At 39.5% G+C, this 25345-nt stretch overlaps 2 protein-coding genes across 2 annotated transcripts; one reads left to right on the plus strand and one right to left on the minus strand.

Moving 5' to 3' along the window:
* Positions 1-3658: 3658 nt before the first annotated feature.
* On the minus strand, positions 3659-16079 carry daw1 (dynein assembly factor with WDR repeat domains 1). Its single transcript, XM_038267878.1, has 13 exons — positions 16005-16079; positions 15665-15737; positions 15399-15543; positions 12236-12294; positions 11140-11262; positions 10940-11039; positions 9264-9371; positions 8941-9047; positions 8714-8816; positions 7213-7327; positions 6982-7058; positions 3990-4152; positions 3659-3797 (listed from the first exon to the last, which is right to left on the minus strand). Exons 1-13 carry the CDS (start codon positions 16042-16044, stop codon positions 3763-3765), a joined length of 1248 nt encoding a protein of 415 aa, XP_038123806.1. The 5' UTR covers positions 16045-16079; the 3' UTR covers positions 3659-3762.
* A 709-nt stretch (positions 16080-16788) lies between these two features.
* slc19a3b (solute carrier family 19 member 3b) lies at positions 16789-25272 on the plus strand. The gene is made up of 8 exons (XM_038267877.1): positions 16789-17104; positions 17234-17413; positions 20442-20607; positions 20695-20983; positions 21565-21716; positions 22369-22561; positions 24732-24873; positions 25088-25272. Exons 1-8 carry the CDS (start codon positions 16955-16957, stop codon positions 25244-25246), a joined length of 1431 nt encoding a protein of 476 aa, XP_038123805.1. The 5' UTR covers positions 16789-16954; the 3' UTR covers positions 25247-25272.
* Positions 25273-25345: the final 73 nt, after the last annotated feature.

Below are 25345 nucleotides of genomic sequence, written 5' to 3' on the forward strand. Positions count from 1 at the left end.
AGGTCCGTTGATATATTATTGGCCGAATTTAGGTGTACAAGCTGACGTATAACTAACAGGCCTGCATAAAATAACAAAGAAAACCCCACAGATTTTAAGAGAGGATTTTTTTTTTTTTTTTTATAGAAATTTTCTAAATTTTGGGACAATATCGTGTGATAAAGAGTAGATTTATATACACTATATTGCCAAAAGTATTTGCTCACCCATCCAAATTATTGGAATCAGGTGTTCCAATCACTTCCATGGCCACAGGTGTATAAATTCAAGCACCTAGGCATGCAGACTGTTTTTACAAACATTTGTGAAAGAATGGGTCGCTCTCAGGAGCTCAGTGAATTCAAGCGTGGAACTGTGATAGGATGCCACCTGTGCAACAAATCCAGTCGTGAAATTTCCTCGCTCCTAAATATTCCACAGTCAACTGTCAGCTGTATTATAAGAAAATGGAAGTGTTTGGGAACGACAGCAACTCAGCCACGAAGTGGTAGGCCACGTAAACTGACGGAGCGGGGTCAGCGGATGCTGACGCGCATAGTGCGAAGAGGTCGCCAACTTTCTGCAGAGTCAATCACTACAGACCTCCAAACTTCATGTAGCTCAAGAACAGTGCGCAGAGAGCTTCATGGAATGGGTTTCCATGGGCGAGCAGCTGCATCCAAGCCATACATCACCAAGTGCAATGCAAAGCGTCGGATGCGGTGGTGTAAAGCACGCCGCCACTGGACTCTAGAGCAGTGGAGACGCGTTCTCTGGAGTGACGAATCGCGCTTCTCCATCTGGCAATCTGATGGACGGGTCTGGGTTTGGCGGTTGCCAGGAGAACGGTACTTGTCTGACTGCATTGTGCCAAGTGTAAAGTTTGGTGGAGGGGGGATTATGGTGTGGGGTTGTTTTTCAGGAGCTGGGCTTGGCCCCTTAGTTCCAGTGAAAGGAACTCTGAATGCTTCAGCATACCAAGACATTTTGGACAATTCCATGCTCCCAACTTTGTGGGAACAGTTTGGAGCTGGCCCCTTCCTCTTCCAACATGACTGTGCACCAGTGCACAAAGCAAGGTCCATAAAGACATGGATGACAGAGTCTGGTGTGGATGAACTTGACTGGCCTGCACAGAGTCCTGACCTCAACCCGATAGAACACCTTTGGGATGAATTAGAGCGGAGACTGAGAGCCAGGCCTTCTCGTCCAACATCAGTGTGCGACCTCACAAATGCGCTTCTGGAAGAATGGTCAAAAATTCCCATAAACACACTCCTAAACCTTGTGGACAGCCTTCCCAGAAGAGTTGAAGCTGTTCTAGCTGCAAAGGGTGGACCGACGTCATATTGAACCCTATGGATTAGGAACGGGATGTCACTTAAGCTCATATGTGAGTCAAGGCAGGTGAGCAAATACTTTTGGCAATATAGTGTACATGTTTAAGCCAGAATGATTTGACATTTAAACATGATTTCCCCTCGACTTTAAGGGTATGGAGCATCACAAATGATTATATTATTGAAATATGTCATTTCATTGCACACAGTTAATTCTTGTTAATAGGCTTCTTATGGCTTATATAAGAATGCTAAATTGACAGTTTCTAGTGAATGGTCAATGCCAGTGTCACGTCTTGGTAGAGGTTTGGAGGACCCAAATGCAGAGGCAGAGAGGCTGAGGTGAATACTTGTGGATTTAATGCATAAATTGTTTAACAAAGGCAGTCCAAAAATCCAACTAAAATGTAACAGACCAGAACCACGGAACATCAAGGGAAACATGCTCAAGGAGCCAGGGAGAGACGAGGTAAGAGGACAACGGCGACGGCAGGACCAGCAACAACAGAGGAACCAACGAAGAGTGAGAGCAGAGGGAGAGCATATATAACTGACATAGACAAAGGGAGGGCTAACGAGCTGACAAGGAACAGGTGTGAGAGGAGACAACGAGGGAGCCAAGGGGAAAGGAACAAACACACACACAGGGCTACAGAGGACAACAGAAAAACATGAGAACTAACAAATCTAGAAAATACAACAAAAGGAATTAAACCAATAAACTAGGAAACATAGAGCAAAGTAAAACACAATATAACCAAAACCATGGCAGCCAGTCTTTATAAGGAGAGAAAACTCTAAAAAGTCATTTTAAGAAGCTGTCTGTTTGGATTGCTGCATATGATCATATACGTTTAAGTTGTGAAGTAAGAGGGGAAAAAGTGATAAAGGTGCAAAGTGTTGAAGGTAAGCCCATAAAAAAGTTTTACTACTTTAGTTTATTATACTAGAATATGATGCCTTGGAAGAGGACATTGGAAGTAAAGTAGCTATGTATTCAAACATTAATTTGGACTGGACAAACAAATGTGCAGAGCTGCGATAATATACAATACTTTTTTGTAAAAAGAAGTACACCCTCTGCCTAAATTATCATACACTAAGATTATAATATTCAAGTTTAATGTATACAGCTTCAGATTCAAAACAAGTATTGTATTACCATTTTCCCCAAATTAAGCCACATTGGTACAAAAGCAACTACCACTGTAGACCTATTGGTTTAGTACATTTTATTAGTTAAAGGTATAGAGGAGAATGTTCTTTTTTGGGTGGATCATCAAAGTAAGTGGTCCTCCTAATTGTCAACCATTCTGGTGACACGTTTACGTAAGGCCGTCCTTCGTGCTCATCCCCATTTTCACTTAACAGTGGTGAGTCTGACATAGTGGAAAAATTGCAAATCTTCTTTTGGAAAGTAAGCTTGTATGAGCGATGCAGACAGCAACTTTTAAACAGAGCGTGCACAAGGAAAAATGGGCTTGTGCACGCTTCTCGCACGCATTTAATAGGAGTTCTCTTTCGGGAGCGGGTAAAGGATTGTGAATGGTCCTAGCCAGGAGGTGGCTAGGCTAGCACATGCAATTGGATTTCACATTGCTGTAAATAATAAATTCTAAAATCAAAGGACCAACATTAGAAGGAAAAATCAGGGATGTAATTCTTTCCAGTAGGTCAGCTACTAGCCACACTTGGTTACTTTTTTTGCTCATCATAATTTGATCATTTTCAAGCGGTCATACTTTTCCACAATACCTGACAGATGGCATATAGGTTTTCTTTCCATATTATATGCTGTTGACCTTTTCTATACATTAATGCTGTCTGGTTATTACTAGCTGTCTGTTATGTAAATATTACTGTGCCTAATATTTACATCCCAGAAAGAACATTAAATGTACTGTGTATACTGTCACCATAACAACCAGTAATTATTTAATTCTTTAGAAACACATAGGAGAAAATCATTTATCTAGATGATTTAGTCGAGTCAGTCTTTGTACACCTGTAAATTCCAGGGTTTCTTTGTTCTGTGATGTAGTTTTCTTCAACGCTCTTGCCTTAACTTTATTATGGTTTCATCAATAATTGAAATCTGCATTGTGTAAGCTGTATTTAAATAGTTTAAGAAACTGTTAAGAGCAGGTCATCCATTTGTTAAAATCTTTAAATTGACAGGGGAATAGCTAATTTTACCTCATCAATAAATTGTTGCATTGGTATAAAAATGTTAATTCATACTTGTTTAAAAAATAGATGCCAAAACTGAATTTCCAAACTGCTAGTTGCACAGATTGGCAAGATAACAAGAGTAACATGAAAAAAACAAAAACCTCTAATTTTTTTTTTTTTTTTCAAATGTGTTATGGGGATGGTAATCCAAACTTGATTGCTGTACTCATGATATATGCCGATCTGATCGTCTGATTGGTTCGAGGAAAGGTCAGCACCAGATCCGACATGTGTTATCCTTGCTGCCTGCAGAGAAGCACAGATATAAACAGATGGTTGCAATGAAGAACTCAGCTAGGTGTTTGTTTTTTTTTTATCTAATGTTTGCAATGAATCTCTGATAATGAACAGCATCGAAGATTTTATTCACCGCTAAAGGATTTCAGGTTTGTCTTGGTCAACATGAGGTAGAGAGATGTTTTGTGTGTCTTTGGTTACCTGTAATGATAGTGTCTCCCTCGTAGTTGAAGGCACAGGAGAAGATCTCGTCAGTGTGGCCCTCTAGGACTTGAAGGCACTCTCCGGACTGAACGTCCCACAGACGGGCTGTCTTGTCAAAGCTTGCTGTGAGGACCCTGCTTCCCTGAGGGCTGAAGCAGATCTACAAGGAGAGGTTAGCGTCACTCAGAGGTTTGTGTCTGCAGCATCAACATCAATGAGTTAATCTGGGGCACCACTCATAATAATTCTAGCAAAGGGATTATGATTCATCAAATCATCTCATATGGCACCTGAGGGGTAAATAAATAGATAATTAAATAATTGGGATCTAATAGGCTATTTAGGTAAAGTGCATGTGGAATAAAAACTCCAAACTGACCCCAAAGGACAGATAGGGACTGAGAACTAAAAATTTAAGACTGGATGGATGAGAGTTATGTTCTCAGGCTCATACATTTGTCTTTAAAATGAGGCTCATTTTGTTTCTTTTTTGCAGAAAAAAAAACATGATACTGTTTTGTGTTCTTTTTGTATAAGAAAAAATAAAATACATGAATGTATAAATGATAAGAATAAAGCTTATTGTGTATAAAGGCATTTTGTGTATAATTTGCTTTGCTGTAGCTTCAGGATCAATAAACATGAAGCCCTGTATCATTGATATGTGTCTCTTTAGGATGCACTTTGGTCTAAGCTGGATCATAGGACGAAAGCTAATGGGTTGTCCAAGATGGAGAGGATTCCCTAGTTAAACAGCTACAATCAAATCCCACAGAAGCTGCTGCATATTCTGCAGTTCAAGCTCATATTTTGGTGATTAGCAGCAGTTCCAATTCATTACAAGGCTATCATTACCCATTTAAATGAAAAATAGTCAAGGGTTGCAAGGTAAATTAGAGCATTAAGAGACTAAAATATATTAAGGGCGAGATGTTTGAGTAGAGTGAAAAACGGTTAATGCGCATGTTGGGGAGGGGGAGATGGGTCCTGCAAAAACAGATTAGTCTCATAATCCTCTGAAATTATCCTCCATGCTGCCTTTTTTTTTTTTTTTTTTTTTGCTGCTCGTCTGCGATGCAGTAAACACATGCAGAGGACCCATCTGAGTAGGACCCAGAAGAAAATGAGTTCATCAACAGCAAATGTAAAATATCACTCATCTTTAAGAACAGATTCAATGCAGAGCCAGAGGAATAACAAGTTGTACAAAAGCCTACGTTTGATGGAGTTCACAGAGCCGTGTCACTCCAGGTTTTCTTTTTTGCTTTATGCCAGGAATAACATTTCAAGGCACAGCGTAACAACTGGGCTTAAAGTTTTAAGACTGACAGTAAAAGGTCAGACTGACAATCAGACCTCCTGAAGCCTGGGCTACTGTCTCTCCACATAAGCATCACAATTTATCCCATTTACCAAGGTTACCAAGGAAACTTTCTAATTTGAAGATCTATTAAAATAAAATGGTTGAATAAATAACTAAATAAATAAAATCATCCAAACATTACTGCAGCTGGTAATGTCCTTTTGACTTTCCAGATAAGTTAAAATAACGTTTTTTTGTATCATTATTTTAATGGTTACCTAAGCACTGACTCAATTATGATCCTCTTGGAAATGATGAATAACCAAAAAAACCTTTGATGAGTCCTTATTTCCTTCTCTTTGATGAATTGCTTCCTGAAATAATAAATGGAAACAGCAAACATGGATAAGGTGTTTACACCGTTTACACTGTCCCCTGTGATAAAACACAGTGGTGCCATCATCATATTGTAGGAACGCTTATCTTAACCATGAACAAGAAAGTTGGTCTGTTGATGAGAAGATGAGTGGTAGTGAATACCTACAGGGTAATCCTGGAAGAAACTTTGTTGAAAGTAGCAAAAGCTGTGAGACATGGGTGATTGGTCAGCTATCAGCAGGACTAAGCACTAACTAAATTATGATATTTGATGAGTCCTTATCCCCAAACATAGAGCGGTGGCTGCAATGGAATGGTTCCACTCAAAGCATGTAAGTGTCAGGGGTGGTTGTGGTTGAGGACGCAGAGGCAGAGAGGCTGAGGTGATTTCTTGTGGATTTAATCAAAAAGTAAACAAAGGCAGGGATGCAAAAATCCAACTAATAAAGAAAAACAAACCAGAACTATGGAGACATCTGGGGAAACCAAACACTGGGAGCCAGGGAGAGATGAGGTAGGTGGACAACAGCATGGGAGGACAGCAAAGACAAGGAACCAACAAAGAGTGAGAGCAGAGGGAGAGCATATATAGCTGACAGAGACAAAGGGAGGGTTAACAAGCTGACAAGGAGCAGGTGTGAGAGGAGACCATGAGGGAGCCAAGGGGAAAGGAACATACACACAAAAGAGGGCAACAGGGGGCAACGGAAAAAGATGAGAACTATATAAATCTAGAAATTACAACAAAACTGGAATTAAATCAATAAATCTAGAAAACAAGAACAAAGTAAAGAACAACAGAACCAAGACCATGACAGTAAGAGCAGCAAAATCTTTATCCAAATGGGATTTTGCAGAAAAACTTGAATAAATTGGTTAAAAGGAGTTCCCCATCTGATCGGACTAAGTTCGGGCTATTTAAGGAATCAAAATGATGTAAAAATAAACGGTTTGTTGTGTGTAAAGCCGGTAGAGAGAAACGCCCAAAAACATTTGGATGTAACTACATCAAGCTGTGATTTTACTTAATATTTATTCAGCTGTCCTCTTAAAAAAATTGAAGAAGCACATTCTGTCTTTTTTAGTTCATTATTTTGTTGTTCTTGTTTTAACATGCTGTCATTTTGTCATCTGACTGCTTGAACTGAAATCTACAATCTGTGCCCCACTCAGACATTTTAGAATAAACATACTGTCATTTATTTTTAGATATTTTTTAAATAATCAGCAGAAAAAAAACAAAGCAAATGAAAACCTTATACTGCAACAAACTAAGAGGTGAAATCAATTGAATAAACACCAGCATACCTTGGAGATTTCCCCTGCATGGCCCTTCATTGTCACCAGACACTCATGTGTAGTTGCACTGAATACTTTTGCTGTACCTGACAAAGACAGTGACCACTTATTTCCTGGTTGACAAACATTTAATATTTTTACATGTATAACAAGGCTGGTTTTGAGGGAAATATAATCTCTTCAAAAATTCTAGTGTGCATGATATAGTTCAAAAGCTAAACAGCCATTCTACAGTCTCACCATCAGCAGAAGCTGTAGCAATAAGCTGACCGCTTAAATCAAAACTCGCATCCAACACCTCCTCCGTGTGTCCGACTAGGGTGGCCACACACTTCCCACTGACAACCTCCCACAACTACAGACACATGGACATCATTACAACATACTTAGCATTTCTATGGGCAATGACAGAAAAAAGAGAGAAGTAAAATTAAACATGAAGAAAGTCCAGCCATGCAAACCCTTGTTAAAAAAAACAACTAATAGGCCATTAAAATGAAAAGCCATTCATTTTTATTTAATATATTTACCAGCCCTATTTCTGAAAAAAGCTTTAAATACTTCAATATCATTATTATAAATGTTCTTTACGTATTAAAGATATTGTCATGATTTTGGTGTTGATGTTTGGCTTGATTGCTCATTTTATTTACCTATCTATTTCTGCCCTGTTTCCCATCACTGCTCATCTGATCCACCTGCTCCTGCTACTATTTAAACTCCTTGGTACCAGCCATCAGTGCCAGATTATTCTTAAGCCTTTGGTGTTGAGAGTTCTCTAGCATTTAGTGTTCTGATGGTCTGATCCTGATCCGTTTCTGTATTTGGACCTTTGAGCCTGCCTGTCCCTGTCTGATCTGTTTGCCTGGCCAGTCTTTGGACTCCTGTTGGATTCTCCTGTCAGCTCTGCAGCCTTCTAGTCTTCCGCGTCTGGAAATCTCTGGCAGTGTCCGCAGCGTCTTGTCAGCCATCCGGCTGTAATCATCCTCGTCCTCTGGGCACGGACTGAACTGTCAAACCAGACTTTCCTGTTATAGACACCCTAGCCGCTGCTACCACAGACCAGCTCGTTTCAGTAAATGCTTTAAGTTTTTCCACTGCCTCTCTTGCCTGAATTCTGGGTCCCAATTTCTGAGTTCTTACAGATATTCCAAAGCCAAAGCAAGAATTATGTCAACTTTTTCTATTTTTCTTTTTTATTCTGTCATGCAACAACAGGTGCATATAAACAGGCTGCTGTTAACTATTTACACTGGTTTTATTTTCTTATTCATGTTAAATTCAATGTATTCAACTGGGTTTCAATAAGGATTTTGACTTCTGTATCTCTGCTTCTGTCTCCTTGAACACCAGTTGGTTCTGCTGGAGGTTTCTTCCTGTTAAAAGGGAGTTTTTCCTCTCCACTGTCGCTACAAGAATTCTTGGTGTGAGGGATTGCCGTCAAGTCAACGGGTAGATGCAATCAACTGCTTTTCCTTAGATGAAAACTTTGAATAAATTTGACTGTTTGATCTGGTTGAATTGTAAAGGGCCTTGAGATGGCATGTGTTGCGAATTGGCGCTATATAAATAAAGTGAATTGAATTGAATTTAATGATTTCTCAATTAAATGCTGCAACTTTGAAACTTCAATAAATACCGGAAGGGCCTCTAGAAATAGTTTGATATGTAAAAAGTATCTGGTATCATTTTATTCTGGCTTCAAAAATCTGCTGAAAAGCAAAATTGTTCCTCTACTTACCTTACAGGTTTTGTCACTCGAACCAGAGACTATGAGTGAGCAATCCCAGTTAAACTGAACATTACTTATTTCTCCCATGTGACCTGTCAGAGTGTGAACACGCCTACGACAAAGAAAATCAAAAGAAAAATCAGGAAAAACATCAGGGTTCATTGTTCCAGAACATGTCCACAAGTGATGACTCATTAAAGCTGGATGCCTACACAGCAACAACAATAAAGGCTGACCTTTTGGATGCAACATCCCATATAGCAACTGTGTAGTCAAAGGAGCCAGTGACAAGATGATTGCCGACGGTGTTGAAGCACAAAGAGAGGACCTCGGCTGTGTGGCCCTGGAAGGAAGAGAGGGAAAGAACATCTCTTCCCATTGATTTAATTCTTCTTTTCATTCTCCCAAATCACACTGTGACCACCAAAAGGGTTGGTTTATTAATATATTATTGTGAAGCTTTAGTTAAACCACCCAAAGTTTTTATAACTATTTAAAAACATGTGATCTGCTTACAATAAATGCAGGTTAAGGAATTAGTACAGAGCAAATAACTCACACTCAGTGTGGCCACCTCCTCCCCACTTTCCACATCCCATAGCTTTGCAGTGGCATCCATGCTGCCCGTGGCCACCAGCGTGCTCTGAGGGTTGAATGCCAGGCACACCTACACAACAAATTCTTTCTTTTACACTTTGGTGTTTTAATTTCTGTGACCAAACTTAAGACATGTATTTGCTCTTTAAATATTTTGCTATTTAAATATCTAAAGCAGAATGTAGAAGCAGCTGTTTGTTACGTTGTAATGATTTTTTAGCCCTACTGAAACTTAAAGGAATAGTACACCCAAAACATGATTAGCCTTCATTTTCTACTCACCCCCATGCTGAACAACACTCTGGAGTACTTTTTTGATATCTCAAATGCATCTGGAGATCTGGGAGGCTTCTTGCTGTCTGCTGACATTCAAATAATGGAGGTCTATGGTGCCCGAGGCAGAAAGGTCCATAAAAGTCCACAAAAAACGTGTCAATATTCCTCCATACTGCTCGTCCAATGTATTCCAAGTGTCCTGAGTGGGTAGCATCCAGAATTTACTCGAAACGAAGTCATTTAGAATGTTTTTAGAGCATAAACAGTAGTGTATAGGATTTCCTGAAAGCGCGCGCCTGCGAGTTCACGAGTCTACGGAAACCGCCGCAGACCAAACCAGATGAAAGTGCGCATTCAGCGTCTGCTCTTGATAATGCAAGCGTAGAAGAAGAAATTTGCTGTTTACCTGTGCAAAGAAAGAAACAACGAAAGAAAAATGTCTGAGGACTTCAGTGTTGAGGAAGAGCATGAGCTCTTTGCCGAGCTGAATGCGCACTTTCATCTGGTTTGGTCTGCCGCGGTTTCCGTAGACTCGTGAACTCGCAGGCGCGCGCTTTTAGGAAATCCTATACACTACTTTTTATGCTCTAAAAACATTCTAAATGACTTCGCTTCGAGTAAATTATGGACGCTACCCACTCAGGACACTTGGAATACATTGGACGAGCAGTATGGAGGAATATTGACACGTTTTTTTGTGGACTTTTATGGACCTTTCTGCCTCGGGCACCATAGACCTCCATTATTTGAATGTCAGCAGTCAGTAAGAAGCCTCCCAGATCTCCAGATGCATTTGAGATATCAAAAAAGTACTCCACAGTGTTGTTCACCGTGGGGGTGAGTAGAAAATGAAGGCTAATCGTGTTTTGGGTGTACTATTCCTTTAAAACTGTCAGTTCAAATAAGGTCATGCTTTCTCAATACACCAAGCAGTTTATAGGGTCTGATGACTAATGCTCAAACAACTCTACGGGGCTCAAATATAAAGAATCCATCCTCCTTGACCATTTCTGTTATATAAGATGTCAATAAAAAGAAAACACAGAATGGGGGTTGCTACCTGACAACATTTGAAAACAGTATAAGTGTATAAATATTTTGTTGAGGCACCTAGTTAAGAAAAAGATGTTAAAAGAATTTTGAAGCCAACATTTTTGGCGAGCATGGATGATTTTCTCCTTGGCATCCCCAACTGTGGCTATTGTTTCTCTTTTTTGGACCAAATTTGATTCCATTTTCTTCCAAGTAAATAGCAATACTCTGCCAAAATTAGTAAAAAAAAATACAAATTTTACCGTGCTTCCTGATCAAACCCATTTAAAAACTGGCAGTAGGCTACTGAGCCAAGTTTAAAATACCTACTATTTCAGCCCTGTGTCCATGGAAAGTATGAAAGCATTTGCCAGTCTCTGCACACCACAGTTTGCAGGTCTTATCGAAAGAGCCTGTGGCAATCTTGTCTCTAGATTTAATGAAGGGGAAAGGCAGCGGGAGATGTAAGTTTTGTTTTGAATGTTCAACAGAGCATCAGAATTCTCATATGCGAGGAAACAGCTCGTTACCCATAGGGATTGTTGAATGCGATTGCGTAAACTACGTTTCTGTGACCCTCGAGTGTATGCAGCTCTCTGCCAGAGGCAGTGTCCCACACTCTGCATGTCCTGTCATAACTCCCAGTTATGAACCTACAGAATGAGATAGAGAAGAGTTACAACAACAATATGGTAGGAGAGGTTAGAGTTATTACTGGCACTGAATTGTAAAAAGATACATATGGTAGAGCCTTAATCTACAACATTATGACAAGAAATACAATAGCACAGTTTGAAATAGTTTTTATTATTATTATTGTTTTATTATTTTATCATCATTCTTGGCTTGGGACTTCAGCTCTTTTAAAGGATTTCCAAAGGGTCTGTTGGACAGACAAATGGTTGCCCGACTCTCTTAATAGTCCCTTCTGATGTATGTGGTACCTTCAAATTTGCAGCTTCATGCTGCCACATAAAGTCCACTAGGGCTGCAACTAACGATTATTTTGCAAATGTATTAATCTGTCAATTATTTTTTTAATTAATAGATTAATAATCGGATAGCAAAAGGTTCCTTAAAGAAGACTTTTTAAAAATAAACCAGGAGAAACTAAAACTTTTCCACCTGAGGAGTTCTGGATAGAGCATATTGAGAGACAAAAAAGATTTTTATCTTAAATGCAAAATGTTTACTTTTTTTTATTTTGGTATAATTGCTGCTCAAAGTGGGCTGCTCTGTCAGCTAAAGGTACGTTGTAGAGTCTCTAAACTCCGGTCAACGATTAATTGATTACTAAATTAATTGACGATTATTTCAATAATTGATTAATCACAATTAATCGGATTGTTTCAGCCCCTCTGTCCACCATTACATTGATATTTCAGGCTAAACCCTCCCAAGAGTAAAAAACAGCTGCTAAATTATCATTTTTTTTGCTTTTTTCAGACATTTCTAAATTATTTTTTGGTGATTTAGGTGTCATTAGTTAACAGGTTAAGAAATGACTGAGATTATTGTCAGGTATGAACAAGAAATACATTCAGCCTCCTACGTTAAGCATCACATTTTGTAAATAGGGTTGTATCAAACGTAGCCATTACAGCTAACTGCAGCAGTATTTCTCACCTTGCTCCAGATTTGTCAAAGGCAACATTCGTTAGAGGCAGAATGTGGGCCTTCAGCTCCTGCAAGATTAATAGATACGATTAAATGATAGAAGTAAACATTTCAAGGCCAAATTAATTCAACAGTGGAATGAGCAAACCTCTGTCTCCTGAGCAATAAGTGATGAAATGTATGTAATGTTTGTGAGAGAATAATCAATAGGCTGCCTTAATGCACACGGATTAAAGTGCATAATAACTAGTAACATGTAGTCAGTTGCGTTTACTTTTGTGACTTTTTTAGTACTTTTAGAAGAAGTTTTACTGAATTATACTTTATGTACTTGAGTAAAAATATGATGAAGTATCTCTATTCTTACTTACATAAAATGTCTGGCTACTCTACCCATCATGTCACACAGAGAAAAAGCAGGTTTTAAACATAAAGGCTCCAGAGAGACTTGTTTAGGTAAAATTTCTTTGCTGTTTTCTAGCTTTTTTTTTTAAACGTATTTTATTTTCTATCTGCTGATGTTGCTGTCATTTGGAAATGAAGTAAAAACAGGACATGGTTTACTCTAACTTGTTTCTGTAGGTAACTTACCCTATTAAGTTACCCTATACTGGTTTAATAACCAACATATATATGAAAAAAATAAATTTTGAAAAGCGTTTCTTACAGCCAAAATGTTATTGCGTAATGCTTTGTTTCTTGTATCTCTTTCTTTTAAACACAAGAGTATGCATATACATTTATATATGGTGTTACTTTACATTATTTTTACATTTCATATTTACATTTTACATTTCTAAAACCAGATGCTGTGATCATTAGTAATAGGTAGGTCAGTGGACTTTTTATTAATTACATTTTACACTTACTTACACAAGAATTTCTTGGATTGCTCCTTTTCACTTTTACTTGGATAAAAATAAGATAGTGCTAGTCTTATAGTGGGTTCAAATTTTGGGTACTATGCCTGCCTTTAGACATCAAATATCTGAACTCAAAGCTTCAGTAAGCTTCACTACTGCTCTCTAGTGGCCATTTGGAGGTATGTCCAGAATAATATAATGTTAAAGCTCATTTTTTTCACAGATATTCAGAATTCTGTCACAACTGAATATATATATATATATATATATATATATATATATATATATATATACACACATATGTGTGTGTGTGTGTGTGTGTATACATATGTGTGTGTATATCTATATATAAATATATATATACGGATGCAACATCATATATACATTTTATATGTATGTTATGTGTATATGTTATATACATATATATGTATGTATCTATATATATATATATATATATATATATATATATATATATATATATATATATATATATATATATATATATATATATAAAATATTACATAGTACAAGTGTTTGTATATAAATATATATGTGTGTGTGTGGTATATATACTATACATGTACATACATGTATATTATATACACACATATATAAATTTATATAATTAAAATATGTATGTTTTATATACACTATATTGCCAAAAGTATTTGCTCACCTGCCTTGACTCACATATGAGCTTAAGTGACATCCCGTTCCTAATCCATAGGGTTCAATATGACGTCGGTCCACCCTTTGCAGCTAGAACAGCTTCAACTCTTCTGGGAAGGCTGTCCACAAGGTTTAGGAGTGTGTTTATGGGAATTTTTGACCATTCTTCCAGAAGCGCATTTGTGAGGTCGCACACTGATGTTGGACGAGAAGGCCTGGCTCTCAGTCTCCGCTCTAATTCATCCCAAAGGTGTTCTATCGGGTTGAGGTCAGGACTCTGTGCAGGCCAGTCAAGTTCATCCACACCAGACTCTGTCATCCATGTCTTTATGGACCTTGCTTTGTGCACTGGTGCACAGTCATGTTGGAAGAGGAAGGGGTCAGCTCCAAACTGTTCCCACAAAGTTGGGAGCATGGAATTGTCCAAAATGTCTTGGTATGCTGAAGCATTCAGAGTTCCTTTCACTGGAACTAAGGGGCCAAGCCCAGCTCCTGAAAAACAACCTCACACCATAATCCCCCCTCCACCAAACTTTACACTTGGCACAATGCAGTCAGACAAGTACCGTTCTCCTGGCAACCGCCAAACCCAGACCCGTCCATCAGATTGCCAGATGGAGAAGCGCGATTCGTCACTCCAGAGAACGCGTCTCCACTGCTCTAGAGTCCAGTGGCGGCGTGCTTTACACCACCGCATCCGACGCTTTGCATTGCACTTGGTGATGTATGGCTTGGATGCAGCTGCTCGACCATGGAAACCCATTCCATGAAGCTCTCTGCGCACTGTTCTTGAGCTAATCTGAAGGCCACATGAAGTTTGGAGGTCTGTAGTGATTGACTCTGCAGAAAGTTGGCGACCTCTTCGCACTATGCGCGTCAGCATCCGCTGACCCCGCTCCGTCAGTTTACGTGGCCTACCACTTCGTGGCTGAGTTGCTGTCGTTCCCAAACACTTCCATTTTCTTATAATACAGCTGACAGTTGACTGTGGAATATTTAGGAGCGAGGAAATTTCACGACTGGATTTGTTGCACAGGTGGCATCCTATCACAGTTCCACGCTGGAATTCACTGAGCTCCTGAGAGCGACCCATTCTTTCACAAATGTTTGTAAAAACAGTCTGCATGCCTAGGTGCTTGAATTTATACACCTGTGGCCATGGAAGTGATTGGAACACCTGATTCCAATAATTTGGATGGGTGAGCAAATACTTTTGGCAATATAGTGTATATATATATATATATATATATATATATATATATATATATATATATCTTTTGTCTGAATTCAGCATGCATATTTATATATAACGTATATACATATATTATAAATGTATATTATAAATGTATATACATAAAGTATATATATAATATATATATATATATATATATATATATATATATATATATATATATATATATATATATATATATATATATATATATATATATATACACTCACACATACACACACACACACAATAAGTTTTCAAAATAAACTGATAAAAATCAGAATATTTTTCATAAAAATAAAACGAAATTTTGATTATTTGTCAAAGCAGCTTCAGTATTACTAATGATGGGAAAAATTGATCCTATTGATATTGATTTATTGTATTTTGTGAAAAGAACAGAGCAGACCTTGCAGAAGCAGAACCTGTGGCGTTCCTTTTGATTCCGTTTCTGTTGGAGTCGAACTACCAACTCCTTGACTTGCTCTGCCCGGGACTCTGTGATAAGAGGCTCTGATTGTTTGATTTCTGACACCACCTCATCCGGGTTTGTTCTATCAAGAGTGAACAATATTAACAAACATAATTTTTCTAGGGAAAAAAAAAACAACAACAACTAGCTAACTAATAAAAACAACGTATCAAACCCAGCACCGAATGACCAAACTCACGCACTCGGGTGTCAGATCAAGAAGATCGATCGATTTGGTCCTCAGATAGCCTGATTGCTCATATTCCAGGATTATACCTAGCCAAAAAAAAAAAAAAAAAAAAAAAAAAACAATCAATAACTAAAAATATATAATAAAAAAAAACACATTGGTTGTGTTTCGAACTTATACTAAACACAAATTTTTACCTAAACCCCAAGTGTTTGGTAGAAAACGGTAACAAAAAAAAAAAAACCCAGGAAAGCTCAACAGTTGAAAACATTTTTACACAGCACGCCAATGTTCATTTTTTATACTTATACTAAAAAAATGTTAAGCTCGAATAAAATACAAATGATCATTACCTGGTGGGTAATATCTGAGAAAAAATCGCTTAAGTTTCATCTCGGCCCCACAGACAACAAAAGGTTACCATGGCGACCACAACACATGCGCACAAGGAAGGGCAATAATGGAAGGACAATGAGAGGAACTTAATGCAAAAACAATTAGCAAAGTAAGACTGTGTTTATGTTGGTCCATATCATACATTTTTTAATCTTTTGCAAGTTGTGCTTTCTGTTTGAAATATTTTTCTACTACTTTCTGAATTTAAGGATCTGTAACAATTTTATCCAAGAGGGACTAGTGTTATATTGCATCGCCTTACGAAAGACCTAATATAAATTTAAAAATTCACATTTTTTAACATTATAGTTTTTTTTTACCTAGATTTTATTTAATAATTAATGTTCAGTCTGACTGTTTTCTAAAGAAGAATCTGAAAAAATGTCTTTCTCTAGGTGTGAATAGCTGGTAAAGACACATTGACACGTGCACCAAAATACTTTACAGCTGTGTGAAAACTCTCATCAGATTTTTACTCCTAAAGTAAAGTTACGTATCATATTGCATCAACTTCACAGTCAAGAATTAGTCCACTTTGTCAGGATCTCTTATATGATTCCAATAACTACTTTGCAGTTCATTAGAAATGTGCTGTAGAAGAACATTCTAGGTAGAATTGTGTTTGGAAGGTAGTGAACATATAGTCTTCCATACAATTAAGACTTGTACTTATTTACTTACAACTTGCCAAGTCTTGTGTTCCACTAACAGGTCAAAGTCTGCACATACACCCACTGCTGATTAGGGTTTGTGTTGCTCATAAAGATTGTGTGTATATTCCAACCACTGGGATCATCTGATTAGCTTCAAAAGAAATAGAAACACTTAAGGGATAGTGGACATCTGACAGGGTAACTCATCTTGAAAATATTTTTCAGACTCATCTGTGTGAAATTTTGCTGATATTATGAGCTGTTGGGCAAAGTTGAAGTCTTCTGGATGGGCTTATCCCACCACAGTACTGTCCATCTACGGCTTTCTTGCTAATTGTCGAGTAGCAGAGCCCTTCCTGACACCTTACCTCATTGGACCAAACAAGAACATATCTGAGGAGGTGGTATGTATTGCAAACACGTGTTGTACTGCATAGAATCCTGCACACCATTAGAAAATGTTACTTATCTGGATAATTACCCTAAGTTTTGTTGGACCCAGCATCCCTGTTTTTGTTGTTTTTCTCCTGCAGGTGACCAATTACCTGTTTCCTATCTGGACGTACTCCTACCTGGCATTTCTTTTCCCTGTGTTTCTCTTGACAGACTTTCTGAAATACAAGCCTGTTATTATAGTACAAGGACTTTTTCTCGTCAGCAACTACCTCTTGCTATCTTTTGCCCCTGGCCTGCCAGCAATGACCTTCCTTCAGGTCAGTAGGATGACAGCCTTGTAGCAGCTGTACTGCAGAATTAATGAGTTAATGTTATCTCCATAGCCTTCATTTCTGTTTAGAGAATTAAAGGTTTGTCACCAGACTAATTAAAATAGTACTTTAATGTAGGTACAGTATAATAACATGTTTATTGATTTAATAAACCAACAGAAAGTGCATCACTGTAAAGTGGAAAGTAAAGGATATTAGATTTTGTAAATGTTTTACAAACAAAAATATAAAAAAAAAGTGTGGCTTGCAATATTTTTCCTTAGTCAATAGTTTTTAAAATGATTTTTTTTTTCCTGGATGGAGATTATCTGAAAATATTTTAAAATCTTGCCATAGATTCCCAATTTGATTTAGAAATGAGCTCTGATGAGGCCAATTTACCACCTAATTATTTATAGCTCTCCTTTTTTTCTTCCCTTTATATAAGTAAGTTTTAATTACAAGACTAGTAATCCTGTCAATAGATCCTTTCACCTTACCTGTGGATCTATTTATATCCTTCAGATTTACCAAGAAACTTTCTAATGTTTCTCTGAATTTATTTTAAAACCTAACACAGCATTAAAACTCTCCAAACCCTTTGCTGATTTTCTCCTTGGCCCTCATGATTCTTTTTGTCCACTAATCTTTTCTAACAAACCTTTGAGGCCTTTAAAGAACAGCCATGTTTGTAAAAAGGTTTCATTACAAATATTAGGACTTTATTGATTAACTATGTCATATCTAAAGCTACTTGGCTTTACAGGTGCAATAAAATGTAAGCCTTAACAAATATGCATTCAATACAATTAGGGTTTTTTTGTTGCTTTTTTATGGATCATATTCTGACAGTGCTTTGGTTCTGAGTAAGCATCTATCTGCAATATAAACTAAAGGTTTAATGCATTTGATTATTATTTATTACAAATACACATAACACACTGTGTTCTCTGCCTCTATTGTCGATGCGGCTGCCCGTAGCTGTGGCCGTAAGGTTTGCTGTGCCTGTCGTGGTGGCAATCCCTGAACCCGGTGGTGGACACCGATAGTAAGGGATGCCGTCAAGCTGAAGAAGGAGTCCTATCAAGCCTGGCTGGCTTGTGGGACTCCTGAAGCAGCAAGCAGGTACCGTGAGGCCCAGCGTGCCGCGGCCCGGGCGGTTGCAGAGGCAAAATCTCGGGCCTGGGAGGAGTTCGGAGAGGCCATGGAAAAAGACTATTGGTTGGCCTCAAAGCGATTCTGGCAAACCGTCCGGCGCCTCCGGAGGGGAAAGCAATGCTTCACTAACACTGTTTTTAGTGGGTGTGGGGAGCTGCTGACCTTGAAGGAGGATATTGTCGGGCGGTGGAAGGAATACTTTGAGGATCTCCTCAACCCGACAGACATGCCTTCCGTGGGGGAGGAAGAGACGAGGTGCTTGGGGCTGGGTTCGTCCATCACCCAGGCTGAAGTCACGGAGGTAGTCAAAAAACTCCACGGTGGCAAGGCTTCGGGGGTGGACGAGATCCGTCCTGAGTATCTCAGAGCTCTGGATGTTGTCGGGCTGTCATGGTTGACACGTCTCTTCAGCATCGCGTGGAGGTCAGGGACAGTTCCCCTGGATTGGCAGACTGGGGTGGTGGTTCCCCTCCACAAGAAGGGGGACCGGAGGGTGTGTTCCAACTATCGGGGAATCACACTTCTCAGCCTCCCCGGAAAGGCCTATGCCAGGGTGCTGGAGAGGAGAGTCCGGCTGATTGTCGAACCTCGGCTGCAGGAGGAGCAGTGTGGTTTTCGTCCTTGCCGTGGAACGGTGGACCAGCTCTACACCCTCTGCAGGGTGCTTGAGGGTTCATGGGAGTTTGCCCAACCAGTCCACATGTGTTTTGTGGACTTGGAGAAGGCATTCGACCGTGTCCCTCGTGCTGCCCTGTGGGGGGTGCTCCAGGAGTATGGAGTCGGGGGCCCTTTATTAGGGGCCATCCGTTCTCTGTACAAGCGGAGCAGGAGTCTGGTTCGCATTGCCGGCATTAAGACGGACCTGTTCCTGGTGCATGTTGGACTCCGACAGGGCTGCCCTCTGTCACCGGTCCTGTTCATAACTTTTATGGATAGGATTTCTAGGTGCAGCCAAGGACCGGAGGGGGTCTGGTTTGGGGAACAGCGGATCTCGTCCCTGCTTTTTGCAGATGACGTAGTTCTGCTGGCTCCCTCCTGCCAAGACCTACAGCGTGCGCTGGGGCGGTTCGCAGCCGAGTGTGAAGCGGCCGGGATGAGAATCAGCTCCTCCAAATCCGAGGCCATGGTTCTCGACCGGAAAAAGGTGGCATGTCCCCTTTGGGTTGGAGGGGAGTCCTTGCCTCAAGTGGAGGAGTTCAAGTATCTTGGGGTCCTGTTCACGAGTGAGGGAAGAATGGAGCGGGAGATCGATAGACGGATCGGTGCGGCTGCTGCAATAATGCGGACGCTGCACCGGTCTGTCGTGGTGAAGAGAGAGCTGAGTGAAAAGGCAAAGCTCTCAATTTACCGGTCGGTCTACGTTCCTACCCTCACCTATGGTCATGAAATTTGGATCATGACCGAAAGAACGAGATCCCGGATACAAGCGGCTGAAATGAGCTTTCTCCGCAGGGTGGCTGGGCTCTCCCTTAGAGATAGGGTGAGGAGCTCGGTCATTCGGAAGAGGCTCAGTGTAGAGCCGGTTCTCCTCCACATCGAGAGGAGTCAGTTGAGGTGGCTCGGACATCTTCTTCGGATGCCCCCTGGACGCCTCCCTCGGGAGGTGTTCCAGGCATGTCCCACCGGGAGGAGGCCCAGGGGACGACCCAGGACACGCTGGAGAGACTATGTCTCTCGGCTGGCCTGGGAGCGCCTAGGGCTTCCCCCAACAGAGCTGGAGGAGGTGTCTGCGGAGAGGGAAGTCTGGGAATCTCTGCTTAGTCTGCTGCCCCCGCGACCCGGTTCCGGATAAAGCGGGAGACGACGAGTACGAGTACAAATACACATTAAGAGAAACAGAAACATCTTTTATAGGACTCGTCTGTCTCCTTTACAGGTTAACTTTGGAGTGGTGACTTCCACAGAAGTGGCCTACTTCTCTTATATTTACAGCGTCATTCCTCTAAAGCATTATCAAAGGGCTACAAGTTACCTGCGCAGTGCCATGCTCACTGGATATACATTCGGTGCCAGTCTTGGCCAAATGCTTGTCTCCCTTGGAGGTATGAAGGTACTGATTTTAAAGGTACAGAAAAAAGCGAGTTTAAAGGTTGTGCAAATACTGATTAATATCCATTCTTAATTCACAGGAGTGGATTACTTCTACTTGAACGCTTTAACTCTGGGCATTGTATGCATAGCTTTTCTTGTCTCTTTCTTTTTGCCAATGCCCAAAAAGAGCATGTTCTTCAAAGGGGAAAAGACTGTGGACTCCCGGTCGCAAAATGAAGGGTCACTCAACAGACGAAGAGATTCACACAAGGAGGGAGAATCCTCGAATGAAGAGAAGATGGAGGTTACTGGCTGGTGCAGCAGAGAAAATGTAACCACAGCAGGTCGATTACTTTGGAAAAGCTTCAAAGAATCCTACTCTTCTAGGTGTGTTTCTCTTACACTGACTTCTATATGAGCAACACCCTTTTAAAGTTGTCATGTTTTGTTCCAAACAAATGTACAGTATTTCTTTGGGATAAAGTATTTGATAGATCAAAATATTGTAGTGCATAAATGTGAAGTGGAAGGAGGATTATAAATGTTTTTTATATGCATGTTCTTTTTACTTTTTCTTTCAACGACTTATCCTTATTGGTTAGAAATTGTCCCTGAACATCAGTCTTCTAGTTTTGCAATGAATTTTAAATGAATATAGGTGGAAACTTCCACTGGGCCATTCTAATGCAGGAACATGCTTGGATCTAAATCCCTGTTTGTTTCCTTTGCTTGAAGGGGAACTTCCACCCAAATTTTCTTCTTTTGAGAAAATGTTAGAAATTGTTTATACATTACATTCTATGTCATAATTACATACTAATTTGTCCTGAGATGTCACATAGGTAGAAAAACTTAATATGAAGAAATATTAGATTGTATAATAAAAATGAAAACAGAGGAAGGTCTTTTAAAGACATTCTTTTCTTCAACAATACCGACCGACACCATAATCAGCTGTCTCACTGCAGGCATTTAGTGTACTGGTCCCTGTGGTGGGCTTTGGCCACAGCTGGCTACATGCAGATCTTTAACTACATCCAGCTCAAATGGGACCATATAGAACCGTCTGCCACATCGTCTATCTACAATGGAGCAGTAGAAGCTGTATCTTCTGTTGTTGGTGAGACTGTTGTTTTTATTTTCACTACAAGCTTTTGAAAATTCTTTGAACTTGCAGAATTATGGTGTAATTCAGACAAGTACCTTATATAGTGGATTTTAATTCTAGAAAAAAAGGTCTCGAAACGATTGCTTGAAGGTTTTCTGCTTTGCAAACTATGGTCAGGAGTTTAAATCGTTGCAGGGGGAGAACAGAGCTCCACATCTCCATGGTTACGTTTCAGGATGTTTAAAGCTCCCACACCTGATAACATAAAGACATATAAAAGTTGCAATTAACAAAAAGACAAGCACATTGGGGCTGATTATATGTGGCAACTGATTAAATGGAAAATGTGTATTGATTTTGAGCAGCACAGGGTTCTTTTTGGCTCCTGCTCAGCCTGGCTCAGCGTGAAGGAAGGAAGAGTAATTGCTTCAATTAAAGAGAGAGACAAAAGTTAATGGATTGTCAGATTATTGCTGATGGTAGGTACTAAGTGCATGCTGCATGAGGTTTATCAAACCAGGTCGAGGAGATCTGCTGACGATTTTTTGACTGTCAACGCGTGAGGAAACAGATGATGCCTTTAGGGTAAATTAATGAATCACAGCAGGGAGGGTATGCATGGTACAAGTAGCTCTTAGCTTCACATTTCACCTCTGTGTTTTAGGTGCTGCTGCAGCTTTCTCTGTGAGCTTCATCAGGGTGAACTGGGCCATGTGGGGAGAGCTGGCACTGGGGCTGTTCTCGGCCGTGTGCTCAGGTGCTGTGTATCTGATGGCGTTCACCAGCAGTATCTGGGCATGCTATGCTGGATATGTCATATTCAAATCCTGCTACATGTTTCTCATTACCATCACAATGTAAGCTCAATGTGGTTTCTTTCTTTTCTCAACTAAAGTTTGGGTTAAAAAAAAGCCTTTATATGGAAAAAAAAAGAAGAAAAAATGGCATTGCTAATATGTAGTATAAAAATATACCTGGAGCAGATAAATATTATTCAATTTTGGGCCAGAGGTTCTGAGAATGAGAAAATACACAAATCTAACTCTTGCAGTGTTGTTAGCTCTGCTCTTCAGATGTTTCTTTGATGTACTGCGGTTTGCAGCATGTCCAAGATAGCATAAAAGTTTTTTTTTAAAGAAATATATGGCGTTTATTAGGAACCGGTGAGATTCCAGCCGGTAGTGAAAAACATCCATATTAGATCCTTGAAACACTGTTGTTACTTCTACCCTGTGGCAGGATTTGCCATCCAGCTTTTTCTTTAGTAACATATGTTGTTTTTTTTTCTGTTACTTCTGGATTTTTGCGTCTGTGGTACACTTGTTTGTAGGATGTTTTGATATATTTGTTTATCGATGCAATGGTTTAGCAGTCCATTCCATTCGAAACAACCCTACATTTAGATGATCTCGGGACTATTCATTGCCTGCCGTTTCTTCTCCACAGTCATTAAGCCTTCTGCAGTCTAATGCTGGTAATTCTTTTAAAGTCCATCCATCCATTTCTCCTGCTTATTCCGTCAGGGTCACGGTGGGGCCGGTGCTTAATTCCGGCAGTCTATGGGTGAGAGGCAGGGTGCACCATGGACAGGTTGCCAGTCTGTTGCAGGGCAACACAAAGATCATTTCAGCAGAATTTTGAAAAGCCGTTTAACCTAACAGCCATGTTTTTGGACGGAAGGAAGGCCGGAGTACCTGGACAGAACCCACTCATACACGGGATGACATGCAAACTCCATGCAGAAAGACCACAGGCTGGGAATCAAACCCAGAACTTTCTTGCTGCCAGGCAATAGAGCCACCCACTGCAGTTTGCTTCCTTCCTTCTCACTGTGTCTCACGACCACCTTCAAAAGTCTTACTCTCTATGCATGAGGAAACACTCACCTGCTGTCAACTCTGAGCCAGCCTACCCTAGGAACCTGGATGTTTCCTCACACCAGCTAAATGTCTTTCCTTGTAATTTTTGTTCCTTTGAAAAACAGTTGTTGGGATGCACTAGTAATTGCAGCAATGTCTTTACCTATGAAGCTTTTTTAATGCATAGCAATATGTCATGGCCTTCTTTTAAGGTACCCATGGTGCAAAAAAACATTTGAAGTACCACAGCTTCCAAACAGCCATTAAGCTTTTCTAATTAGGCCAGAATAACATCAGCTTTCCTGTCATCTTTAACACTTTCCTCAGTGATAATAATACAGCTATTGAAATGATGCAAGCAGTGTTTTTTTGGCAGGGTTTAAATCTGATGCCTCTTAGGTTTTCGTGATTAAAAGTTATTTTTATTAACTCTGCAATAGTTTAGGTGCTCTCTATTAACATCTCAAAATATGACAAACTTAATACATAATGACATGACAGTTAAAATTGGGTTACACTTGGCATAGAGCTGTTTTTAAATGCTTTACTTTTAAGGAGATAGCTTTTGAAGCAATAAATTTTGTATTATAGTTCCTTAACCTTAACAGAAAAAAAAAAACTACTCTCTTTTAAAAAGTCAAATGTGACTCTTTTGTTTACTTTTTTACAGTTTGTTTCCTGGTTTTTATTTAAAGATAATGGTGCATTTGTCTAAGTGTTAGAAGCAAGAACTTAATTCACCTAAGACTAAATCCCTAAACAGAAAGAAATGTGATGAATATTTTTGGATATATTGTTTTGTCCTGTTTTTGTCACCTGGGTTTCAGGCGATTCCCTCATTTTCACTGGGCCCTCTATAATTCAATATTTTTTTGCCTTGTTGTTGTTGACATAAAATTTGTTCTGGAGCCTACAAAGGGAGATAAGAAAACAAGGTTATCCAATTTCATCCAAAAATAAAATAATTTCTAACTGATATTAAAAAAAAGTTAGTTTATTGTTTGTGTAAAGTTGGATGCAATAGATTCATGAGTCTGAGGGAAAGCGTGGGGGTGGTGAACTGATGCACACCTTATTTTTTTCCTGAAGATGCTATCCAGTAATCTTGTAACTCTGATCACAAATATTTCCATTAATCTGATTTAGAAAACTATTCCTTGTTCTGCAGATTTCAGATAGCATCGAACCTTTCCATGGAGTGTTATGCTTTGACGTTTGGGATCAACACTTTCATAGCTCTCGCTCTGCAGACTATTATCACTGTGATTGTTGTTGATGAAGCCGCATTGGGACTGGACATTGTCACACAGGTATACTGTAATTTCTTCTTATTTTATCATATAAACTATTTAGATAGCAGCTTTTTGGGGCTTAATCCTACCTGAAAAACACAGGGATACATTTGTGATCATAGAGGGACACCTAATGGTAATACTGAGCCATTACAAGATGATATGTGCGATGCAATAGATCATTGATAAAAGTCTTTCCTACCCTGATAGAAGTTTTTGTCTTTCTCTACAGTTTATCATATATGGCAGCTACTATGGTGTCATCTCTATTGTTTTCCTGATCCGTGGGACCTACACAGCCTGGGTACATCACCGCTCTCTGGATAGAACAGAACCAAGGGAAAAACAGCAGGATGTGGAGGTGATCTCTACTGACCATCAACAGCAATAAAATGATTTTGTCTAAAAGAAAAAAAATGCTGTCTTCATGGGTGTTTTCTGTATTATTTGCTTTGTCAATTCCACAATCTAAAGAGGAAGGGAAGTTGTA

This window comes from Cyprinodon tularosa, unplaced genomic scaffold (assembly GCF_016077235.1).
Source record: "Cyprinodon tularosa strain WSP-4 unplaced genomic scaffold, ASM1607723v1 ctg69, whole genome shotgun sequence".
Classification (NCBI taxonomy): domain Eukaryota; kingdom Metazoa; phylum Chordata; class Actinopteri; order Cyprinodontiformes; family Cyprinodontidae; genus Cyprinodon; species Cyprinodon tularosa.

Bases quoted from the DNA above. Each gene is read 5' to 3' on its own strand.
- daw1 (XM_038267878.1), bottom strand. From the start codon at position 16,044: ATGAAACTTAAGCGATTTTTTCTCAGATATTACCCACCAG. The intron at 11,040-11,139 runs GTAACGAGCTGT...CATTAAATCTAG, and splicing joins GCATTCAACAATCCCTATGG to AGACAAGATTGCCACAGGCT. The intron at 7,059-7,212 runs GTGAGACTGTAG...TGTCTTTGTCAG, and splicing joins TGCTACAGCTTCTGCTGATG to GTACAGCAAAAGTATTCAGT.
- slc19a3b (XM_038267877.1), top strand. From the start codon at position 16,955: ATGAGCTGTTGGGCAAAGTTGAAGTCTTCTGGATGGGCTTATCCCACC. The intron at 20,608-20,694 runs GTATGAAGGTAC...CTTAATTCACAG, and splicing joins AATGCTTGTCTCCCTTGGAG to GAGTGGATTACTTCTACTTG. The intron at 21,717-22,368 runs GTGAGACTGTTG...TCTGTGTTTTAG, and splicing joins AGCTGTATCTTCTGTTGTTG to GTGCTGCTGCAGCTTTCTCT.